The 26875-nt window shown below is 40.0% G+C and overlaps 1 protein-coding gene across 1 annotated transcript in view; it reads right to left on the minus strand.

Moving 5' to 3' along the window:
- Window positions 1–26875, minus strand: part of LOC124798178 (tubulin beta chain) — a 75987-nt gene that overhangs the window by 14763 nt on the left and 34349 nt on the right. The window contains exon 5 of the mRNA XM_047261464.1: window positions 1913–2165. Within this exon, the coding sequence (XP_047117420.1) occupies window positions 1913–2165 (253 nt within the window). The remainder of the gene's footprint in view (window positions 1–1912; window positions 2166–26875) is intronic.

Genomic DNA, 26875 nt, shown 5'->3' on the forward strand with positions numbered 1-26875 from the left:
GGCAGTTCCTAAGTACAATCCAGATAGATTCAAGTCCTTAGCCAAGTCCATAATACCCTAAAATCACTGACAGAGAGAGGCATATAACACAAATTTAGTGGACTGATGATAACTTGCAGCATCGCCTCAGGTGAGGAGGGCAGCTGTCAGCCAGTGGCCATGGTCGCTATGTAGGTGCCTCTGGCAGCAGGGTGCGGAATGTTTGGTGCCAACCTATGAATTATGAAGTGACACTTCTAGCATGGGGCATGTGGTTAATAACACCACAGTCCATTTATCTCTATCTCTCTCTGCAAGTGTACCTGTACCTATGTGTGTGCTTCTGAACTTACTAGGTAGTACGAATGGTTTGTCTACAGTCTCCAAAGCACTGAAGTTATTAGCATTGTAGCACCACGTATATTATTTCACTGACTTGGAAAGCTTGAGTGTAATCCAGTCTTCTGAACCATTCTTAACATTACCACTGCAAAATCTAGGTCACAATTGTGGTAATTCTTCTTGTGCTACTGCCAAATCAGGCCTGAAGCTTCATGATTAGCTGCTCTTTTTCTAGTAATGATAACTGATTCCCAAAAAAAATCACTTTAAATCTTAATTTCACAAAGATGCATACACTATTTCAAACAACCAAAAATGACCTTTCTTTAGCAACCAAAGTGCACCTGACTAATTGTACTCTGCATGAAATACTGTGAACAAATTTCCTTGGGGTCTAGTTGGATAACTCTTGAAAAGGGAGTCAACATATAGATAAACTCACTGGGTTCAGCTAAAGACAAATGTGTTGTCTTATTTTGTATATTTTCATTACTGGTTGTCTTACAGAATTATCCTCTGTGGTAGTGCAAAAAAGTGTTTATTCAACAAAAGGAGTGAGTAGTGAGAACATTGATTGAATCCACGACACACATTTTGTTTATTTTTATTCCTTATGCTTCCTGCCATCATTGAGGATGTTTGACTTGTAAGAAGGTAATAGGTTGTATGTTGCAGATAAAAGCTCTTTAAATACAAGTTAGTCAATTTGAGAACCAGCCAGAGAATTTATAATGATCTTGAAGTTCTAACACTAACTTCTCAATACATTTACTCCTACAGATTTTTGTTGCTGATCAAAAAAGTCAGTTTCAAATAAATTGTGATCAACAAAATAACAATAGAAGAGACAAAAATACTTTTCATGTAGACTTTGCTACCTTATCTAGAGTTCAAATTGGATTTATGTTCTCTGGTGCAAAGGTCTTCTTACGCTCCCATTAAACACAAAGCAAGAAACTCGGAATTCCTATCACTTAAAAACAAAATCAAAAACTCCTCTCATTAGCCACTCTTTTTACAAATTTCCATTTTATTTAGATTATGTGATTGGAAGTTCTGATAGCTACAATAGAAGTATATGTGTTCATTTTAAAGGTGCGTGACAAGTATCAATGCATTATAAACATGTATCTGTTGTTACAGATGAAGGTAACTATACCAATGAAAATATTATGCTACCAATAAACCAACATTGTAATTATACAAACCACTAAATAATAAAAAGCAGTAACTCTAGGTATGACAGTGCATCCCTCATCAAGTGAGAATCCCATGTTGATTCAATCTAATTTTACATGAGACGTCTTTGCAGGCAGTCTCTAACCCAGACCCGTGGGCTGAAGGTGTTACATTATGGATCTGGTCTGGGACTATGACATCAACTTCTAGTTACAGACCTATCTCAGTCCTATCAATTTTTGGCAGTCACCTGTGATATAAGTTCTGGCTACAGTTTAAAAAGGGAAATTATACTCTTAATGTGATGCAAGTGACAGATACCATTCTGTTGACTTACTGTAATGGAGACACACACACAAAGTAGTCTGCTTGTTATATGTAAAAGCAAGTTAATTAATTAAATAAACATCACCTCTTTCATAGACATGCGCCCTCTGAAGATGGCTGCCACAGTGAGATATCGACCATGTCTGGGGTCACAAGCTGTCATCATATTTTTTGCATCAAACATCTGCTGTGTGAGTTCCGGTACAGTTAAAGCTCTGTACTGCTGGGACCCACGTGATGTCAAGGGAGCAAATCCAGGCATGAAAAAATGTAAACGGGGAAATGGGACCATATTTACAGCAAGCTTGCGAAGATCAGCATTTAACTGTCCAGGGAACCTGAAATTTAAAAGTAAACATATAGTATTTTGTATTTGTAATCTAAATAACTTCTTCTTTTTCTAGCAGAAATAAAAAAATGTTATATGTTTAAAAAGCTAAAGAAAATACAATGGAAAATCCAGGATTGAATGTAACGATATTATGAAAAGGAAAGTTGCTACTCACCTTATAGAGGAGACTGAGTCGCAGATAATGCCTTCGTCAACAATACACACACACACACACACACACACACACACACACACACACACACACGACTGCAGTCTCAGGAAACTGAAACCACACTGCGAGCAGCAGCACCAGTGCATGATGGGAGTGGTGACTGGGTGGGGGTAAGGAGTTAGGCTGGGGCTGGGAGGGGAGGGATATTATGATGGGGATGGTGGTTAGAGAAGTACTGCCCTCAACATGCAAACTAACCTTACATCTGCAGAAAAAACTGCAGTCCACCATCTATAAACTGATCCTGACCTTATAATCTTACTTGCAGACAAAGGCTCCATCACTGTTGTTTTGAACTACAAGGATTACCTGGTGAAAGGACTCCACCAACTCTCAGATACTTCCACCTACAAACCTTGCCACAGTGACCCCATTCCGGAACTCTAGCAGGATCTCCAGTCACTACTCAAATCCTTAGGCCATCCCAGAACCTCTACCCAGAGCCCATTTCTCTACTCACCCCTGCCATTCCCCACATTCCTACCTTCTATACGCTTCCTAAAGTCCATAAACCTAACCACCCATGATGCCCCATTGTGGCTGGTTACTGCGCCCCCACTGAGAGAATCTCTCCTCTCATAGACCAACACCTTCAACATATTACGTGGAACCTTCCGTCCTATATAAAAGATACCAACCATTTCCTCCACTGACTCTCCACAGTTCCTATCCCTTTACCACACAGTGCCCTGTTCATCACTATTGGTGCCACCTCCCTTTACACTAATGTTCCTAATGTCCATGGCCTTACCGCTATTGAACACTACCTTTCCCAATGCCCGACGGATTGCAAACCAACAACCTCCTTCCTAGTTGCCATGACCAAGTGTGTCCTCACCCACAATTACTTCTCCTTTGAAGGCATTACCTACAAACAGATCTGGGTACGGCTATGGGCATCCACATGGCACCATCCTATGCCAACCTATTCATGGGCCATTTAGAGGAATCCTTCTTAAAAAGCCAGAATCCTAAACCCCTCACCTGGTACAGATTCATTGATAACATCTCTGCAATCTGGACTGAGGGTGAGGATACCCTATCCACACTCCTCCACAACCTCAACAACTTCTCCCCCATTTGCTTCACCTGGTCCTACTCAACCCAACAAGCCACCTTCCTAGATGTTGACTTCCACCTCACCTACAGAAGTACCTCTGTCCATGTCAAACCTACTAGCCACCAGCAATACCTCCACTTCGACACCTGCCACTCGTTCCATACCAAGAAGTCCCTTCCATACAGCCTAGCCACCTGTGGTTGCTGCAGCTGCAGTGACGAGCGCCCCCTCTTGAAATATACTGAAGGTCTCACTGAAGGCTTCACAGAACATAATTATCCTCCCAACCTTGTACAAAAACAAATCTCCCGAGCCTTATCTTTCCAGTTTCTCACCGTCTGGCCACAGAGGAGCATTCCCTTCATAACTGAGTACCATCTAGGACTAGAGCAACTGAATTACATTCTCCGCCAGGGTTTTGACTACCTTTGTTGTGCCCTGAAATGAGAAATGTCTTGCCCACTATCCTTCCCACCCCTCCCACAGTGGTATTCCACCGTCCATCATAGTTACACAATATACTTGTCCATCTGTACACAACCCCTGCTTCCAACACCTCATCTCATGGCTCATATCCCAGTAATAGACCTAGATGCAAGACCTGTCCCATACATCCTCCCACCATTACCTATTCCAGTCCGGTCATGAACATCACCTATCCCATCAAAGGCAAGGCTACCTGTGAAACCAGTCATGTGATCAACAAGCTAAACTGCAACCACTGTGCTGCATTCTATGTGGGCATGACAACCAAAAAGCTGTCTGTCCACATGAATGGCCACCGATGAACTGTGGCCAAGAAACAAGTGGACCACCCTGTAGCTGAACACACTGCCAACCATGACATCCTTCATTTCAATGACTGCTTCACATCCTGTGCCATATGGATCCTTACCGCCAACACCAGCTTTTCTGAATTGTGCAGGTGGGAACTCTTCCTGCAATACACTTATGTTCCTGTCACCCTCCTGGCCTCAACCTTCGGTAGTCACTGTCCTCACCTATCCAGCCCCTTCCCTGTTCGCATACCAACACTACACAGCCCACCATGATATTCAGTCTGTTTACTTGTCTCCTTTGCCACTAATCCCCCCCCCCCCCCCCCTGCTCCCCACCTCTCCATGCCCTCCAGCTAACCTGCAGCACTTCACTGTACACCATCCCCACCATACTATCCCTTCCCCTCTCCACCCCAGCCTCCTCCTTACCCCCCCCCCCCCCCCCCCCCCGCCCCCCAGTCATCAATCCCATCATGATGCACTGGTGCTGCTGCTCTCAGTGTGGTTTCAGTTGCCTGAGACTGCAGTCATGAGTGTGAGTTGCATTTGCATGCATGGTATCCGTGTGTGTGTGTGTGTGTGTGTGTGTGTGTGTGTGTGTGTGTGTGTATTGTTGACGAAGTCTTAATGGCCGAACGCTTTATTTGTGACAGTCTTTGTGTTGTGCCTATCTGTGACTTGGCATCTCCACTATATGGTAAATAGCAACTTTCCTTTTCATAATATTGTCACATTACAGTCCCATAGCTTTACTGCTGCCAGGAAATACTTCTCTAATACTTTCCAAACTTGATAGAAACTATCCTGCATGCACGTCTAGACTAGCACTTGAAGGAGAATGGGTACAGTTGAAAAAGCTCTCAGCCACAGCCTGTGGGATTGATTTTAGAATGAATCCTTTAGTCTGCAGCAGAGTATGTGTTGTTTTGAAACTTCCTGTTGGATTAAGACTGTGTTCTGGACGGAGACTCAAACCTGGAACCTTGTTTTTCATGGGAAATTTTCTTGCCAACTGAGCTATGGAGCATGACTCACAACCCATCCTGCTGTGAAGTTGATAATGTATAGATCATAAATGTGTTCAACAGAGGGAAGTGTTCATGTGTTGCATGACTGATGAATTTCCATTAATTCAGTTGCATCAGATTTCACTTTATTTAAATTGGAATATTTCTGTTAATACACTGCTTGCACAGGTAACTGTCAAAAGCAGTGTCTGGCTAATTCAGCATCTGCCCATGCACAAGGATATCCAATACTTTTTCACCATTTGAGGAATGACAATCACCAATATAATGGACTTGCATTCAGGAGGATGGGGCTGCAAGTTCCTGTGCAGGTATCTTGACTTAGGTTTTCTGCCATTTCCCTGAAGCAATTAAGGTGAATTCGAGGATGGATCCTTAGAAAAATATTTTCGCTGATTTCCTTTTCTACCCTTTTCACTCTCAGAGAGTGTGCTCCACCACTAATGACATCATCAAGAGCACATTAAAGCTTACTCTTCCTTCATTCCATTGTCTCTCCTTGGCCATTTCTAAACCAATTTCTTCTCAACAGTTGAGCTGCAGATGAATATTCAGCTGAAACAGCTAGTAACAACACAGAATGCTGCAGCTTGGATACAACTAATTGTCTCAAAGACCACTGATGTAGAGTATTACCACATGCTGTGGGTTGTCTCCTGTAGTGTATGTGTTTAAACTCACAGACTGATTACGTGTGTGCTACTAGTGTGATTCACAACTCAAACAATTATTTATCATTGTGGTTTATGGAATGTCACAGGACTTCTATATGGAATATCAGAATTTGCTAGAATGTTCTATGTATGTATGAATAAGACCACTCTCTGCTCACACAATAAAGGTGCTTTCAGCATGAAGTGGAAGTTCTTGTTGATGACCCAGTTCTCATAATGTATTTGATTCTGGATTGTATGTGATGCAGATTGGTGGAGATATCCAGTTATCTCAAACATTAAAACCACAGTGGCTGCAATAAGGTTATATAAAACCAGTCATCTTGATGGGCAGGAACCCAAATACAAATAGTACATTCCCCCTATGGTCTGCATTGTCAAGGCACTAATGAAAACAAAAGAATTGCCAAGTGATATGTCCACCAGACATCTAACTATATATGTGGGAGATGCTGACCAGTGTCCAACAAAATGTTTGAAGGCATTCAGTTGTGTCACGAAGCGCAAGTAGTGGCATGACATGATGCGTCTCACTGATGTGTACATTTACTTGGATGCTACAACCCAACAGTGGTTTAATAACAATAAAGAAGTGAAAATTAAGAAAACATTCAGCAACAAGCAGCAGAAAGTTCACACAGCTGAAGAACAACTGAAGTAAGGAGCCCAATACCAAAGACAAATGACACAGTTGTCAACACAGACTATTTAAGCACAATGTCACACTTTGAATCTGAATGTGATGAAGGTCAACAATTTTCACACCCAGTGAAGGGTTTGTTAGAGGACTCCTTTCAAGAACTTCAACAAAGGATTTCATTAAGTGGTGTCAGTACATCTAGGCACTGTATGATATGGGAGTAAGCCAAGTTATGCCTGAAAGACTTCCAAATTTCATACTGTTGACCATCATGGAAGACCATCACAGTGTCACATTGCCATATGGCAAATAGTAATAGAGAAATATGTGGGTTATAGTGCCTGTTAACGTAATACCCAGATGGCTGGAAGTAGCAGCATTCAATGCCATAACCAGCCAGGAAGTGGTATCATAGGTAATTCTCAAAGAGATTCATCAATCGTAGGCACCAATCTCTAGAATGTATGCCAACATTGAGGAATAGAGTCATCTCTGACCTTTGTGTTGATGACCATTGCTGCACCATAACTGAGCTTGCTCTTCAGTGCATCACAGTCATTTCTGATCACTATACACAGATTCCAGCCATTTGCCCAGCAGCGAAATCTGGAAAACTTAATGAGCTGACCATATATGGAGGCTGCCACAGATGAAAATCCTACACAGATAGCAGTTGCAAAGATGACAGGAAGGCAAAGCCCTAGCCAATGCTTCTCTTTGCTCCCTCTCACTTCCAGCCATCAGCCTACCCCTCCCTTCCCTTGCCCACCTCTTTTCTCCTCTCACCAACTCCTTCGACATGACCCCTCACCCCATCCAAGCTGCAGTGCTTATATATTACTTTTACTCTTTACAATATTTATATTCCACCCAGAATTTTCCATTACTGTGTTTAACTCCAGTCTTTGTATTAAATGGATCTTGACTTTTCCACTACATGTACAGATTATAGTGTTCTGTGGAAAGTTATGTAAATGCTTTGTCTGAAAGAGCAATGGCTTTTCCCACAGTACTTGTTCTCCTCCCATTATACTACAGCTATATACATAAAGTACTCTACAAATAATTTTTATGACTGTCAATAAGTGTAAATCAGAACTGATCACAATTTCTTAGCAGGGCTGTATTTAATTTATCTATCTAGCTACCTCTGTTGAATCTCCCCAACCAGGGAAATATTATGATGTGAATTCAACCAACAGTCTGGTTCTTGCCACCTCAGATTTTGATAGTTTTTTTGTATAATGACAGTAGCAGTTGTTTACATGAATAACGACAAAACAAAAATTCTGGAAATTCCTGGGTGAAAGAGTACATAAAATAAGTGAAAGGCAACCACTTGTGTGTACTCTCACTGGAAAAAGAGCAAGAGCTCAAAAGCTAATGTTAATTGTTTTCTATTATCTGTTTCTATGCACCACAAAGCAGCCCTCTGCAGGTAAATGACTGCCTTTCCCCTCATTTATCATTAATATCAAAATTAAAAATTTTTGGGTCTTTCAATTTTTTGTCACATTTTGAAAGTTTAAAATGATCATATCACAAAAACTATTTGACTTAAAGACCTTAAATTTGTACTATTTCATTCAGTTTCCTGTAAGCTTTAAAAATCTGTGCTACTTGGTCATATTCAAATAAAAGTGAGAAATTTTCCTGAACATTTTTTTTTTAATTCCAAAATCAGAATTTATTACTTCTTTGAAAGAAATGTATATTAGTCGCACATTATTTATTAATGTGTGTGCCAAATTTGTTGATGGTACTCCATTGGGAACATACTGGAACAAATTTAGTAGTAAGTGCACAGTCTCTTATGTCTTTGACTTAGTAATAAGTTGTAATGGAACCTGAAATGTCAAAAACCAGATAAATACTTCTTCATCATGTGCACCAAACAGTGCAGGTGGAGCAGTTCTTGGAATAAGAAGATACTAGGTGAATTGAGTGGCCTGCCTGTTCCCTGACTAAAATCCCATCGAGCACACATCTCAATGGTGAGACATATTTCAGCATGTCCATGTCCACTACGCCATCCAACAGCTGTCAACTGTGCAGGTGGAGGAAAGAAATGTCCTGCCATAAGAACTCCTTACGAATTTCATGGCAAGCATGATAACATGTTGCAGAGCATAGATTACCATTCATGGCAATCACACACCAATAAGAACAGTGCACACCTTTTGTAATGTCCAGGGGAACATCATGAATTGTGCTGAATTCAATGTAATCCTTATTTTTTAATAAAAGAGTCATTTTCTGTTTGTCTCATTGTATGTTTCTTTCAGTTACCTGCTGTACATACTGTATCAATTCTCGGTACCTATGATCCAACTTTCATCCAGTTGTTACTTGGCAGTGACACAACATGCACAACTGTCCTTCAGTTATGCATACTGGTGTACTTAAAAATGCGTTATTTGAGTGCCTTGGAATGACAAACTTGCTAGATTAAAACTTTTTGCTAGACAGGTACCAAACCTGGGATCATCGCCTTTCATGTGCAAGTGTTCTACCAACTCAGCTCTCCAAGCCATATTCTTTCTCCAGGAGTGCTAGTCCCGCAAGGTATGCAAGAAAAATGTAATCTTATTAGAATCTAACGTTATTTACTGCACTCATCTTTTAAAGGATATAACTTTGTCCTCTCAATAAATAGTGATAGATTATTGATACAACAATGTGTTCTTTTCCAATGTAATCTATGAACCTTTTCACATCTTTTCCTCTGATATTCTGTGTGTTCTTCCAGTTACAGTTGTGGGATTTAATTTTCTTGGAGCTGTCAATTTACCTGGTATTCTTGGGTATGAAGTAGAGGGAGCTGGTCCAAAAATGATGCATAAATAAAAGCTTTACTCCTTCTTTTTCATCTCTTGATCTCACACAAGGCTTCCATCATTTGTTGTAATAATAAGCAACAAATTCTAAGCATGGCATCTACACCTGGAGCCACTTGAATTGTGTGAGGATCAAAATCCTTAAAATGAGAAAAAACTTTTGTCTTGACTTTGGCTTTGCTCAGAGGACTAAATACATGATACTTCTATGTCCCTGTGACACAGCTTAATAAAATATTTTTGGCAAGCTCCTTTATTCTGCTGCAAGTTCACCATTTGTCACATAGAAAAAAGTGACTGATTGTATATTTGTTTAAATTACTCACACAATTGTAAGGAAAATACTTGATCATACTGCTGCCACTGCTGATTAATATGAATGTTAAGAACAGCACCTTAACTGCAATTTTAGGTGCACTTATTAAGCCACAACTGCTTTCATTCTATATCCACAGGTGGCAACTGATGGACTATGGTGCTGCTCTGGACATTGGTAGGTCAAAAACGGACTTCCAAAATTTTTTGAAAGTATAAATTACTCAAGTAAATAATTAAAACAATTTTTCTATGGGTAACAATATGTTTGAGCACCACCCTTTTCATTATTATAGTATTTTATGAGCTTTAATTGTGTGACTGATCTGAGTTCTTAATGTTTAGTACAAAAATTAAATACGTAGCTGCTATACTGTGTAGCACTGGACAAAGTGTTGGTGAGCATGGATGGAAGGGAGCAAGCTGGATGGCCAGCACAGCGTGTTGTGTCGATTCACATAAAAGCTCTGTACGTGTGAAGGCAACACAAGAATTTTATTTAATGCAATAGGAAATTTTATAAACCAGTCTCTGACTATGGCAACCAATCAAGCCTATTTTAATTGTAGCATGCATATTATTTTTAACACAGTTTTTGTGCTCATAGATGAAAGCTTAACACCACTTCAAGAAACTTTAATGTGAATTTACAATTTTATCTTTTAGGTAAATTTCACAATGATGGCAAGGTATTCCATTGTCAGTAAGTAGCAATGCCAGAAGAACCAAAATTTTGATTGCTGACAATAAAAGTAGTTTGCTCAAACTTCTCCAGAAGACACTTGGCTAAGCCACAGCACTTGATGAATCATGTGACATTGTTGATGATGAACAAATGCCTACTTCTGTGTAATTTTTGAATACTGAAAGTAAAGCACTTAGGGAAGAACTGCCAGAAATATTGCCATTTAAAAGCGAAACTCATGGGGAAGATTTATTCAAGACTTTTGTTGACTTCATGGTAAAATCAAACATTAGTTAACATAAAATGGTGTCTCTTTCAATAACAGCGCCTCAGTGATGATTGGCAAATAAAAGGAACTAGTAAAGAGAATCAAGGATAAGAATGCTGGGCTGCTATGTTGTCAGTGCATACCAGGTGTACCAGTATGAAATGAGCGTTTTTTTTTTTGTGAAAAATGAAACACTAATTTTGAATTGAAAAGTAAAAACATTTTATTCAAAGTACTGACCATTGCTTTCTATGCATTTTGACCACCTTTCTGGCAATTTGTGGACACCACGCCAATAGAAATTTTCGTCTTTTGAAGCAAACCAATCAGACACCCAATTTTCGACTTCTTCGTAGGAATCAAAGTGTTCCTCAGCCAATGCGTGTCCCGTTGATGAAAACAAATGGCAGTTGGAAGGGGCCAAGTCCGGTGAATACGGCGGGTAGGATAGCATCTCCCAGCCAAGTGCTTTGATTGTATCCTGAACCAGTTTTGCTTTGTGTGCAGGTGCATTGTCGTGTAAAAGAAATTACTTTGCCATGTCTTCTGGCCCATTCTGTTCTTTTTTCGATCAATGCATAGTTCAAATTGATCATTTGTTGTAGCGATTAGTATTCACAGTTTCACCAGGTTTTAGAAGCTCATGATACACCACACCTTTCTGGTCCCACCAAACACAGAGCATTGTCTTCTTGCCGAATCGATCTGGTTTTGCAGTCGAAGTTGATGGTTGTCCCGGATTAACCCATGATTTTTCCCGTTTAGGATTTTTAAAATAAATCCATTTTTCATTTCCAGTAACAATTCAATGCCAAATTGATTTTATTTCATGTCTTTGAAGCAAAATTTGACAAATGGTTTTACGGTTTTCCATCAGTCTTTCATTCAATTCATGTGGCACCCATTTTCCCCATTTTTGGATCTTTCCCATAGCTTTCAAACAGTCAGACATCGTTTGTTGTGCAACATTTAGCATTGCTGCCATTTGCTTCTGACTCAAAGTATCATCTTCATCCAATATTGCTAGCAATTCGGCATCTTCGAACTTTTTTGGTGGTCTTCCACATTCTTCATTTCTTACATCAAAATCATTATTTCTGAACTGTTGAAACCATCTTTTGCATGTTGCTTCTGATAGAGCATGATCACCATATGCCTCGACAAGCATTCGATGCCACTCTGGCAGCACTTTTTTTTCAAATGAAAACAAAAAATTAATGCTTTCCGCAAATCATCACTTTCTGGTACAAAATTTGACATTGTTAACACGATGAAAACATATGATGTTGTTTGTTCCATGACTTGATGTATACTAAATATCTTTGACAAATATCATACCAACCAAACAAACAAAAATTAACGCTTGTTCATAACAAATGTTTCCTATCGACATGTTTGTATCTTAACGCTCATTTCATACCGGTACACCTGGTAATTCTTTGTGGAAAACTTAGTGCCACTCTTAAAGAAACAATGCACCATTTGATCAAGTTGATTAATATTATGAGGTCTCATTCTACCCTTCAGTACAGAGAGTTGAAAGAGTTTCTATCTGAATGTGACTTGGCACATTCTGACTTACTGCAGCACAGTATTTGTTGTGAAAGTAAAGGTCAAATGATTAAATCTTTTGGCATGTAAAAGAAGTAGTAACCTACTCCTCAGACAACTTGGATATGTAAGAAGCAAGAAAGCATTTGCAGTTCCTAACAAAGGAATGCAATGCGCTGGCTGTGGATCTCGTGAATGACATTCTGAAACATTTAAATGCACTCAATACAAAGCTACAAGGAAATAGGAAATTAATATGTGTTCTGATACAAAAGTCTCTTCTTTCCATTGCAAGCTGGATATCTTTGAAGAAGCCACTGCAAGTCAAAAATTTATTACTTTTCCAAAAATTCTTGAATACAAAAATAATTATGAAACAGACATTGCAGTATTTTCAAATTTTTTGTCAGATCTCAGGAAGGATTTGACAGTATGATTCTGAGACTTTGTACAGATGGGGATGTTGCAATTCTTCAAAACTGCCTTTTTCGTATTTCCCCAGGGGCAGAATGGACTGATGTGGCTGTGAAGTTGTTCTGTCTTTCAGAACCCTTACTCCAAATGGAGATAATAGACTTGCAGGAAGACATTTCCTTGCAAATGTTAAAACTGCCATCTGCTGAAGAATTTTGGAGTAAACATGTGCCAAAAAAATATGGAAATTGCAAAAAGTTAGCCATTTACTGGATGCAGTATTTGATTCCTTAAATGAATATTTTGAAAAACCAGTACTGCTCAAGATCAATGGCCACCGGCCACCCACCTTGAAGACGCTATGTAAGCTGCTCCCCATGTGAACTTAACTTTAAAAAACACACTCAAGACTGCAAATGTAATCTGTCCAATTTATTTTTGAAAATAAATATGCTGTTTTGAACATAATTATGGCTGTCTATTGTATTTCATATTATTTTGTGAGTGAAAATTAAAGTAATTAGAAAGGAATATGAGTTTTTTTAACAAAATTGTTATATGGGATGGTTTGGAATGGTTTACCACATTTGTAAAATGATAAATCAAAGTGAACTTAATTATGAGTTTGTTTGATTGTTTTTTAAAAAAAAAAAAAAAAAAAAAAAGTGTGATCAGTTGCAAAATTAAAACCACAGCTTAGAACAGATGTCTCTAGTATGCCTGTTGATCACATCATGTCACAGTCGTTCTGAGCATGCTGTCAGCATATAAACAACTCTAGAATAGAGTGTCTCCCACCAAGGGTGAAGATCATCAACAAATGAGTAATGTGGATGGTAAAAATTTCAGGAATGACAGCAAAGTGCAACAATGGTGCAGGAATTTTCAGGAAAGATGTACATATATTCATGATACACAGGCCATCAGTGATGGAAGCAAGTGTAAACTGACGATCCTGTTCAGAAAGTGGACCAGGTTATTTGAGAAAATTGTCAGTTTATAGTTTATGCGTTGAGTGATTCATTTCCTGAGTTTTCAAAGTCAGGTCTCTATACCATGTTGAGATACTTCAGTACTTACTGCAAATTCTGTGTGAGATAGGCCCCCAAGATGGTGTCTGACCACTGCAAAACACAGTGAATGGGCCTGCCACCTTGGTTTCGCCAGCATTGCCATGATGAAGAAGATTTTTATTTAAACAAAATTGTCAAGGAGATGGGGCATGAGACCATTTTGAAATTGAAGAAACAAAAGAGCAATCGAAATAATGGATGCATTCTCTTTCCCAAGTAAACTAAAAAACCTTCTTCATCAGGAAGTGTATGGTTACTGTGTTCTGTTTTGTTGGTACAATTCATAAAATTTGGCACAACTATCATTGCAGCTTCATACAGCATGCCTCTTCAACTTCTGCAAAGAAAAATTCAGAACAAGCAGAGAGAAATGTTGTCATCAGGCACTGTCCTTCTTCATGGCAAGCCCAGCTGCACATTGCAACTTTTACAGTGACACTCCTGCAGCACTTGTGATGGGAAGTGTTTGATCCTCTGCCATACATCTCAGACTTGGCTCCCTCTGCTCTTCATGTCTTTGCTCATATGAACCACTGGCTATGAGGACAGCATATTAGCATAGACAGTGAGCTGCAGGCCAGTCTTAGAGAACTGGCTGGAAGCATGCCCTTCTATGAAAAGGGTATTGGAAAGTTGGTACCACACTGTGACATTTCTCAAAGTCCAAGCAGCATCTATGCAAGGTGGCAGGTGCAGCTAAATTTACAAATAAATTTTTTTGATTTTCACTGTGGTTTCATTTCACAGCCAATCAGACCTTGAAAACAAAATAACCCTGATAATTCACAGGAGTTTCATTTTAACTTTAGTTTTACAAATCAGGTTGCAAACTGTACAGTCAACAATACAGATTGTAGTAAAATGGAATTTATTTAGTGTTTGATAGTCCAGGTAACCATTGCAGCTTATTACTAAGCTCAAAGTCATACAGAATGGATGCTGCACAGTAAATTGGCTTTTTTTAAATATGTTCCCATTGGAATACCATTATGAAGTTTGCCACATACATTTAACAAATACTGTATGACTAACATACATTATTTTGAAATTTTAAGAAATTAAGAAAAGTTTAGTTTAAGAAAATGTTGTCTTTTATGAATAAAGTGATATATATTTTTAAAGTTTATAAGAAAATGAATGACGTGGAGGTCTGTAAGTCAAATGGTTTTGAGATATGACCATTCTAAGATCTCAAAACATGCAAAAATCACACAATTTTTGAAACTTTAAAAATTCATAGGCCCAATTCAAAAACTAAATATCCAAAACAAATCTTAAAGTTTAAATTACATCTTGTTCTGATAGGAAGAATAAAATGACAAAAAATTATAAAATTCTAAACCATCAAGGCTCAGATCTATTTTTCTAATTGACTGATTCCACACAGAATGACTTGATAACTAACCCACAAAAACAGCAATTTAAAGCAGAGTTTATGTAAAAGGTTACCACTCTGCATTTAAGGTTTAATGTTTTATTGTATAAAAACGGAATATACATTACTGGCCATTAAAATTGCTACACCACGAAGATGACATGCTACAGACGCGAAATTTAACCAACAGGAAGAAGATGCTGTGATATGCAAATGATTAGCTTTTCAGAGCATTCACACAAGGTTGGCACCGGTGGCAACACTTACAGCGTGCTGACATGAGGAAAGTTTCCAACCGATTTCTCATACACAAACAGCAGTTGACCAGTGTTGCCAGATGAAACGCTGTTGTGATGCCTCGTGTAAGGAGGAGAAATGCATACCATCACATTTCCAACTTTGATAAAGGTCGGATTCTAGCCTATCGCAACTGCAGTTTATCGTATCACGACATTGCTGCTCGCATTGGTTGAGATCCAATGATTTAGCAGAATATGGGTTCAGGAGGGTAATACGGAACGCTGTGTTGGATCCCAACGGCCTTGGATCACTAGCAGTCGAGATGACAGGCATCTTATCCGCATGGCTGTAATGGATCATGTAGCCACGTCTCGATCCCTGAGTCAAGGGATAGGGACGTTTGCAAGACAACAACCATCTGCAAGGACAGTTCGACGACATTTGCAGAAGCATGGACTATCAGCTCAGACACCATGGCTGTGGTTACCCTTGACGCTGCATCACAGACAGGAGCACCTGTGATGGTGTACTCAACGACAAACCTGGGTGCACGAATGGCAAAACGTCATTTTTTCGGATTAATCCAGGTTCTGTTTACATCACGATGGCCGCATCCGTGTTTGATGACATTGCGGTAAACGCTCATTGGAAGTGTGATGGTATGGGGTGCCATTGCTTACACGTCTCGGTCACCTCTTGTTTGCATTGATGGCACTTTGAACAGTGGGCGTTACATTTCAGATGTGTTACAAGCCGTGGCTCTACCCTTCATTCGATCCCTGCAAAACCCTACATTTCAGCAGGATAATGCACAACCACATGTTGCAGGTCCTGTATGGGCCTTTCTGGATACAGAAAATGTTCGACTGCTGCCCTGGCCAGCACAGTCTCCAGATCTCCCACCAATTGAAAATGTCTGGTCAATGGTGGCCAAGCAACTGGCTCGTTACAATACGCCAGTCACTACTCTTGATGAATTGTGGTATCGTGTTGAAGCTGCATGGGCAGCTGTACCTGTACACGCCATCCAAGCTCTGTTTGACTCAATGCCCAGGCGCCTCAAGGCCGCTATTACAGCCAGAGGTGGTTGTTCTGGGTGCTGATTTCTCAGAATCTATGCATCCAAATTGCATAAAAATGTAATAGCATGTCAGTTCCAGTATAATATATTTGTCCAATGAATACCTGTTTGTCATCTGCATTTCTTCTTGGTGTAGCAATTTTAATGGCCAGTAGTGTACAATTATGATTTAGTGATATAATGAAATTAAAAAATGAAAAGGATTTTCATTTTTATTTATATGAAGTTTAGTTTGTATTTTATGACAGCCATTAATAACAGAATACAGAGAATTTACAAAGAAAAGTCTCATTAGAAAGATAGCTTTACTTTTCTGTTACTTTGTTGTTAAGTGCTTACACTGACACATCAAGCCATGATGGAAGTTTTGTCTATTGCACTACAGCCATCACAATGGTGTAATACTGATGTTGACTGAATTCTTTCCAATTGGTACAAGGATTTGAAAAAGTAAAAACTATTTTTTTGTAAAAGTAAATTTATATTTTTTGAATGCATTTGTTAATTGGTGTTTGAAATTTTTGCTAGAGTGCTCACAGTAGCCCTGTAACCTTGCTATGCTGTCACAAGTCAGTAAGCTTATTTCCCTAATGTTATGGATCTTAAGACATATTGTACACTTCCTACAATATCCCAGGTATGAATAAGTTTTCTGAAGATTGCTTTCCCCAGCTTCAAGAGCTCAAGAAGTTGTACATTTCCTACAGTATCCCATGTATGAATAAAGTTTTGTGAAAATTGTTTTCCCCACCTTCAAGACCTCAAGCAGCCACATCAGGCTTGAGAGGCAAAACTTATTTTGATTTAGATGGACTAAAGTATAGAAGAAATATGGTGTCCACAAACTCAAACTCACTTCAGACTACCAAAATTCCACTAACTATTCTCTTAAGTCTTGGCAGTTCTGTCAATGTAAGTGCTATGAGTATGATGGGGCACCAGTGAGGATTTGGTGCTATGGAGCCCAGGCTCCAGGAGGTGAATGCTAACCTAAGCCAGATTTCCACAGGCATCAATTTCTTACATATGCATCCCCTCCATCGCTACACTTACATGCAAGTTGGCTTTTACACAAGTTAGCATTTACACATGCCAAAGCTGGAAATGCTACTTACATGACTTTCAGATTGTGACAAGTTAAATTATTTGTACTGGAGTTTTGCAGCTTTTAGCCGAAGAGTTTATAGTGACATTAACAAACAAATATCAGTTTACATTCTCAGTTACAATACTTTTTAAACCAAGGCATCACTTCACTTCAAACAATGTTATGTTTCTATATTACAAATAAGTGATTGTAAGGAGTTGCTAACTGCTAGCATGATATTCATATCACACCGTTTAAGAATATGTTGCCACTTTAGAAAGTATTTATTTCCTTTGCTCAAGACTTAGCCCATTACTCTGGCATGACACTAACTTTTCACATAAATAAACAAACAATTTTAGGTCTGTGTGTAGCAGTTCCACCTGCTTTATTATTTCTTCATTTGTTGCTCTCGGTGTCGACACACTGCGCTGATACACTGGCTGAAAAATGGGGTTTGTAATTTGGACACTGACTACTGTAAATAATGTAGCCGACAGATACACAGTTGCGTTTCACAGTACTTTAATTTCACTTTTTCACCCCCCCCCCCCTATATACACATTTATGTATATGGCCAGTGCACTATTGTTTAAACTTTCCATAAGCCTCATTAATAGTTTGCGGGCAAACCTCCACATACTGCTACAACAGTTTACTGTTGAACATCTACGAGCAGTAAAACCTAACTGCAAAGTTCACAGTTCTTGAAGAATAATCACATATGTATGAAAACAGTCACTGCCATTGTTTTTACACATGGTCTGATGGTTTAACACCTATTCCACAGTTAAGTTGAAGCATTGTTGTCATTCTAACCAACACAGGTTCCTCGTCTGAAACTCGGCCATGGACTGACTGTCTCATGACCAAAAATTGGTCCCTTATGTATCACCAAAATAATAGGTACTGAAATTACACATTGTTCAAAGTTAAATTTACAGAAATTACAATTAAAACTTAACTCATTAAATTAACTGAATACTTTAAAAATTCCATCTTTTTAACAGTTTCTTCTACTACAAGAGTTAGGCCAAATTATTTGTTTGAATTGTGAAATTAACAAATATAGTCATGCAAACAATACTTTTGACAAAACTGTTAATTACTTTGGAATTAATTAAGGGCTGACTTTGCTAATATGTTTTCAAATAGATCCAAGTAGATCCTTTAAAATGACTATTAGTTGTTCCTCCAAATGTTTATACTTTGTGCAGAATTTACATTTGTTTATATGTCAACAACAGAGTTTAAGTTACAAAACAATTACAGATTTGCCCTATAATGAAGGCTACTAATTAGGAATAGTTGAAATAAATTAGAAAATCCACTACATACATAAAACTAAGCACAAAATTAGATCTGATGTTCTATCCTTTAAAACTGAGTCGCCAATCTTTCTCTTTTATGAAAATGCAGATTATATTAACGTATGTTAATGGTAATTATTTAAACAAGAAAAAAGAATTTAAGGAGGCAGACGGCAAAACAAGAGGGGAATTAAAATTATCCGAGCTTACTTCATCACATGTGCTGTCAAACAAATGAGAGCAGAATGAGAGCAGATGCACCTACTGGCTGCTGGTGAAGCTCATAGGTGATGGTGGGTGATGCAACATCATACAAGGTAGTTAAACAACTTTCAGCTTTTGTAACTTATGGGTAAGCTGTCATGACAATGTGCACATAGAATGTTTCCACATATAAGTTAACTTACATGAGTGTTGGTGGGAGAATGGACGAGTAAGTAATTCATGTCTGTGGAAACCCGGTTTTAATTCATATTAGCTACCCACTGGAAAATTCAGCTGAATAATCTCTACAAAATTATTACATTTCTGTCTTTTCTGATCATGATGGCTCACACCTAGGGCTGCCATGCATGTGGATATCCACTGATTTGTCCAAGGATGTGTGTGTGTGTCCTGAGGGAAACCTGGATCTTTTCCTGTGCCTGGAGATATTCGATTCATTGAAGATAAATAGATTTTAGTAAATCCTAGTTAAAATTCATTAAATGAGAACTGATGCATGGTTATTTTTGTTATGTTAGAAAACCAGCGGAAAGCACCCTTAGATGCTCTCCTACACATATATTTCCATAATTATTTACTGAGAACAATGAGAAGCCACCAACAACCAATGATCACATGAAACACGCTGTCCCGCCCACCAGCTTATCACCAATAGACTGTATGTGTCTGGGAGAATAATCCCATTTGACCTAAATGACCAGGGTTTTTGAAGTTCTTCTCTGGGGTTGGCAATTTAAATGATGGTAGGACTAAATGTACTCCAACGTATACACACACACACACACACACACACACACACACACACACACACACACACACACACACAAAAAAAAAAAAAAAAAAAAAAAAAAAAAAAAAAAAAAAAAAAAATCAAATTCCAAAAACAAAGAAGAAACATTTTAAATTATTAGGAGCCTATTAGCATGAAACAAATCAACTTCATTTGGTAAATTATATTAAACTCGCCGATTGCACTAGCTGTCAGACTGATGATGAAGCAGCTGAAGCCACTAAAATCAATCAAGGTCACCAGGTCTGGACAGAATCCCTATCAGATTCTGTACTCAATGCTGTAGATACCCCCCCCCCCCCTATTGTGCTCAGTAATTGGAAGAAGGCACAAATCATATCCATCTACAAGAAAGGCAGTAGAAATAAATTACAAAGCTATCATCCAATATCATTGACATATATGTGTAGTAGAATCTTGAAAATAATAAGATACCTAGAACAGAATGATCTCCTCCATTCCAATATGGATGCAAAAAATGTGAAACCCCAATCACACTTTTCTCATATGACATTCTGAAAGCAATGGATCAAGGCATTCATGTGGCTGTAGCATTTCTAGAGTTCCAAAAAGGATCACATCAACACTTATTATGGAAGGTGTGGTCATATGAGGTATGAAGTGAAGTTTGTCAGTGGACTGAGGTTTTCTAGGTTGGGAGGATGCAGCAAATACTCATGGATGGAGAACCATCAACAGATGTAGGAGTTAAGCCACAGAAAAGGGAATTGGGACCTTGCTGTTCACGTTGTATAGTAACAACCTTATTCTTCTTAGGTCCTTAACCATCAGGTTTGTTAGCAGCAGTTCTGTACACTGTAAATTGCTCTAGGGATCATCCAGTCTGGAGTAGGGACTGCCTTGAGGAAAGGGAGATACTGGAAATTTAAACAAAAAAGTGCATCCGGTATGATGAGGCCAAAAAGATCTATATAGCTATGCAGCCCTCCACATTTGCTACCTCTTTTCCTTCTATTCTTAAACAACCAGTTCAGAAGACTGCTGCTACTACACAAACACAGGCTGCTAGTTTCAGCATTAGTAGCCACTATTGGAAACAGGAAGCAAACAGTCTGATGATGTGGATGTCCCTCTCTCTGACATCTATCATGAAATTGTCTTCAGAGCTAAATCATCCTGATATTGGCTTAGAGCACTCGTCTCACACCAAGACTGAATCTCTGCCCACTATGAGGTCCCGTTGCCAGCAGAAAGACAGAGTGAAAGTACATCCCTGTGATAAATGTCTCCCATACTACAGTATAAAGTTAATGGGTTCAGGACACACATGGAGGAACTGAAAATCTTAACACTGCAACGCCCCCTGTGCTCAAAGCTGAGACTCTCACAGACCTTTATAACAACTCCCCTGCCTGTTTCTCCTGCTGGTTGATTTCAGTGCCCAGAATGTATTATGGGGCTCGAACTATACTTGCCCTAGGGGTCGAGTCTTGGAAGACTTTGTGATTCCTCAGAAGCTGTGCATCCTCAACACAGGCAGTCCCATTCATTTCTTGGCTCCTGCTGGATTATCCTCAGCCAAAGACCTCTCTTTCTGCTCTCCATCCTTTGTAGACTCTGCTCAGTGGGAAGCAAATCAACTTCATTCCAATGAACACTTCCCACTCTGGATGTACCTAGTGGAGCATTACATGAACAGAAACCACTGAAAAGGATGGTCATAAGAGCTGACTGGACATTTTTAAGTGAGCTGTCCATGTTTGAATACTGTGGCAGCATCCAGGAATAGGTGTACCACATCACACAAGTGATCCATCATGCTGCTGACTTATGCGTTTTAGACAGGTACGTGCCGAGTAAAACTGTGAGGGACGGGAAAAACCCACCGTGGTACAACAACAAAGTTAGGAAACTACTGCGAAAGCAAAGAGAGCTCCACTCCAAGTTTAAACGCAGCCAAAACCTCTCAGACAAACAGAAGCTAAACGATGTCAAAGTTAGCGTAAGGAGGGCTATGCGTGAAGCGTTCATTGAATTCGAAAGTAAAATTCTATGTACCGACTTGACAGAAAATCCTAGGAAGTTCTGGTCTTACGTTAAATCAGTAAGTGGCTCGAAACAGCATATCCAGACACTACGGGATGATGATGGCATTGAAACAGAGGATGACATGCGTAAAGCTGAAATACTAAACACCTTTTTCCAAAGCTGTTTCACAGAGGAAGACCGCACTGCAGTTCCTTCTCTAAATCCTCGCACAAATGAAAAAATGGCTGACATCGAAATAAGTGTCCAAGGAATAGAAAAGCAACTGGAATCACTCAATAGAGGAAAGTCCACTGGACCTGACGGGATACCAATTCGATTCTACACAGAGTACGCGAAAGAACTTGCCCCCCTTCTAACAGCCGTGTACCGCAAGTCTCTAGAGGAACGGAGGGTTCCAAATGATTGGAAAAGAGCACAGATAGTCCCAGTCTTCAAGAAGGGTCGTCGAGCAGATGCGCAAAAGTATAGACCTATATCTCTTACGTCGATCTCTTGTAGAATTTTAGAACATGTTTTTTGCTCGCATATCATGTCATTTCTGGAAACCCAGAATCTACTATGTAGGAATCAACATGGATTCCGGAAACAGCGATCGTGTGAGACCCAACTCGCCTTATTTGTTCATGAGACCCAGAAAATATTAGATACAGGCTCCCAGGTAGATGCTATTTTTCTTGACTTCCGGAAGGCGTTCGATACAGTTCCGCACTGTCGCCTGATAAACAAAGTAAGAGCCTACGGAATATCAGACCAGCTGTGTGGCTGGATTGAAGAGTTTTTAGCAAACAGAACACAGCATGTTGTTATCAATGGAGAGACGTCTACAGACGTTAAAGTAACCTCTGGCGTGCCACAGGGGAGTGTTATGGGACCATTGCTTTTCACAATATATATAAATGACTTAGTAGATAGTGTCGGAAGTTCCATGCGGCTTTTCGCGGATGATGCTGTAGTATACAGAGAAGTTGCAGCGTTAGAAAATTGTAGCGAAATACAGGAAGATCTGCAGCAGATAGGCACTTGGTGCAGGGAGTGGCAATTGACCCTTAACATAGACAAATGTAACGTATTGCGAATACATAGAAAGAAGGATCCTTTATTGTATGATTATATGATAGCGGAACAAACACTGGTAGCAGTTACTTCTGTAAAATATCTGGGAGTATGCGTACGGAACGATTTGAAGTGGAATGATCATATAAAATTAATTGTTGGTAAGGAGGGTACCAGGTTGAGATTCATTGGGAGAGTGCTTAGAAAATGTAGTCCATCAACAAAGGAGGTGGCTTACAAAACACTCATTCGACCTATACTTGAGTATTGCTCATCAGTGTGGGATCCGTACCAGGTCGGGTTGACGGAGGAGATAGAGAAGATCCAAAGAAGAGCGGCGCGTTTCGTCACTGGGTTATTTGGTAACCGTGATAGCGTTACGGAGATGTTTAATAAACTCAAGTGGCAGACTCTGCAAGAGAGGCGCTCTGCATCGCGGTGTAGCTTGCTCGCCAGGTTTCGAGAGGGTGCGTTTCTGGATGAGGTATCGAATATATTGCTTCCCCCTACTTATACTTCCCGAGGAGATCACGAATGTAAAATTAGAGAGATTAGAGCGCGCACGGAGGGTTTCAGACAGTCGTTCTTCCCGCGAACCATACGCGACTGGAACAGGAAAGGGAGGTAATGACAGTGGCACGTAAGTGCCCTCCGCCACACACCGTTGGGTGGCTTGCGGAGTATCAATGTAGATGTAGATGTAGATGTAGATATCCATCCTCATGTCACTGAGGAGGTAACCTGTACCTGATGAGTGCTGCCCAGAAAACTGGGACAGGTGTGCAGCTCTTCAACAGTTTAAATACAACCCAACAGAAGACAAGCTCACAGACTTAAGTCAAGAGAGCCAAGGATAAACACGTTTTAAGGAGGGTGAGAAAAGGCCATGGCAAATGTTCCTGGATTCCACCAACCATTCCACTTGTTCTATGAAAGTCTGGTAAGCCACCAGGAGGATTTCCAGTAAACACAGTCGTTCTCCAATAGCAGCAGTGCTGAAATGGCCTGGAAGCATTGCTCATATGATGGCAGAGCATTTTGCAATGACTATGGCCAATGCCAGCCCGGATCTAATGTTCCGCTGTTACTGTGGAATTCAGATGCAACAATTCCGAATCTTACAGCTACCCTTTCTCCATGTGGAAGCTGGATTCAGCGCACTGTCTGAGACTCGTGATAATATAACCCCATCATGAACAAACCCGGTACTGCATGCTTCAACATTTGCCAACAGTGTCGCAGGAAGTCCTCCTCAACTATTTTAATTTGATATGGCAGACAGGCTAGTTTCCCAGTTCATGGAGAGAGGCAGTTTTGATACCTATCATCAAACCAGGAAAGGACTGGACATGCCATAGTAGTTACCGGAGCATCACCTTAATGAGCTGTGTAGGAAAGACCCTGTAGCAAATGGTTAACCATCATCTGGTCTGGTCATCATCTGGTCTGGTGTCAGAGAATAGGCAACTCCTTAGCTACTCTCAGTGTGGATCCCAGAGATTTCAATTCGCCTTCAACAGCATGAAGCTCCTATAGGTGGCTATTCAGCAGGCTTTCCTATGTAAACAAAACTGTCTTGGTATATTGTATGGCATCAGTTAGGCAAATGACATTGCTTGGAGACACAGTATTTTAGAGCAACTCTCCAATGGGGCTTTTGCGGCCACCTCCCCATCTTCATATTTTTGCTTTATGTCCTGAGTTGGTGATATGCTATCAGATCGATTTGAGCAGGAGAATGGTGTCCCTCAGGGCAGTGTTTTAAGTGTTACCCTCTTTGCCATTGTCATAAACAGTATCATGTTTCCTGTACAGAATCCTGTACAATGCTCCTTGTTTGTGGACGATTTTTCTGTTTTCTGTTCTTCTTCAAATGTTGCCACAATGACTCATCAGTTACAGCTTACAGTGCAGGGGTTAGAGGAATGTGCTACAAAAATGAGTTTTCAGTTTTCTGCAGATAAGTGTGAATGTGTTCATTTTAATCATTCTCATTGTATATTTAATTCACCTGACTTACATATGAGGGACACCATTCTACATTTTAAAATTTCAGTGAGGTTTCTGGGCCTCATTTTTTACTCCAAATTGTCATGATTACCTCATCTGAGAGACCTGAAAACCAGAACCCAGAAGAAACCGTATATCTCAAAGTGCTTTTAGCCACAGGTCTTAGGGATCAGGTGAGGCACAGCTGTTCCAGTTTTATAGGGCTTTTGTGCATTTATTGTGGGACTGTGGGTGCATGGTGTACTGGTCAGCAAAGCCTTCCTACCCAAAGATTATTGACACTAACCACTATGAGCAGATTAGGCTGGCCACGGGTGATTATGGGACAAGCCTCATACCCAGTCTCTGTGCTGAGGCCGGGGAATTGCCACTCACCATCCAGCAAAAGCTCCTCATGGTGTGTCAGCCATGTTAAGCTCCTTGCTGCTTCAAATTCACCTGCACACCATACTGTTGTTTGTCAGTGTCTGGAACATCTTTTCTCCAGTTGTCCGCAAGCAACAATGCCATTTGGGAGCTGTGTACAGTATGTGCTGGAGTCACTTGGTGTGGAGCAAGTACAACCTCAACTGCAGGGTTTTAACTGGCTGCCACCCTGGTTATTGCAGAGGCCCAGAGTGATTTTAGGTTTTGTGCAGTAAAGGAGAGATTTCACTCCTGCATATGTTTTCAGTACATTGTTTTATGACGTAACTGAGCGCTACAACTCTGCAGCTGTATTTCAGGATAGGTTTCAACAGCAGACCCCTTTGATTGCTCTGTTGTTTTCCCTGATTATATTCTCAAGATCCAACTGTCTCAAGACTTTACTGTCCTCAATGTGGAATTATATGCGATCTTGCAGGCACTGGAACAGATAAGATGTGTTTTCAGTGCTAAATTCCTTGTCTGTTCCGATTCCTTGAATGCCCTTCACTCTCTACTTCACATGGACTCAGCAGCTAAAGTAGTCCAGAATATCAAGGATGCCCTCCTCTGACAACAAAGGCTGGGAAAGGAAATATCTTTGTGCTGGGTGCTGGGGCACATGGGTATTGTAGGGAATGAAAGGAAAGATGTACCAACCAAGGAGGTGTGTCACGATCCTCAATTAGTTCGGTCCGCCACCCCTCTACATGCTCTCACCTCACTGTTGAGGTACAGAGACATGTGTTGATGGGAAGAAGAATGGCTGGAAGTGACAGATGCTGCATCTCATTAAGTCAGCAACGTGGCCATGGCGTACCTCCTTCCAGCCACGTGGGCAGCATGGAGTCCCCCTCACAGGTCTTCACATAGGCCACAGCTCTATGATGCATGGTTTCTTTCTGTGGCAATACAACCCTCCCACGTGTAGTGCTTGTGACATACATTTTATTACGCTGCATTTTATTTTTGAACCACAGTGCGGTGGCTCATTTGCCGACTATTTTAGCTGACAATCAAACAAATGTGGTACGACTTTTAAAATTTTGTAAGTTTTCTAACTTTTTCTCTGAAATTTTAGGCTGACTGGTTCATCCCTGTTTTTGGTAAATGATCAGTCAGCCACATATTGCTGTGAATCTGTTTTAGTTATTCCAGTCTTCATTGTGTTTTAATTGATAGTTTTCAAACATCTCTTCATTTGTGGTGTCATTTTTCATGTTGTGAACTAGAGTGACTGAGTGGGTGATCATGAGTGAGACTGGGAGAGAGTGAGTGTCTCAGTTTACCTTTCAGTTCTTTAATCACATTTTCTATGTTTTAACCACATTCATTAGAGTGAATGTGGTCAAAACATAGAAAATACGATTAAAGAACTGAGAGTACAATGGCTCTGGGTACTGTTTCCTATAACAGGCCCAGCCCATACCCTCCTCAACAATGACAACAGCTGGATATTCTTCTGTTAGACCATGAACACTTGCACAGTGACTCTGGATTCTGTATTACGTAACAGGTCCAGCCACTGTGCAATGGCACAGTGCAACCCATTTTAACAAATACTGACCCTGCAAG

This window comes from Schistocerca piceifrons, chromosome 5 (genome assembly GCF_021461385.2).
Source record: "Schistocerca piceifrons isolate TAMUIC-IGC-003096 chromosome 5, iqSchPice1.1, whole genome shotgun sequence".
Taxonomy (NCBI): Eukaryota; Metazoa; Arthropoda; class Insecta; order Orthoptera; family Acrididae; genus Schistocerca; species Schistocerca piceifrons.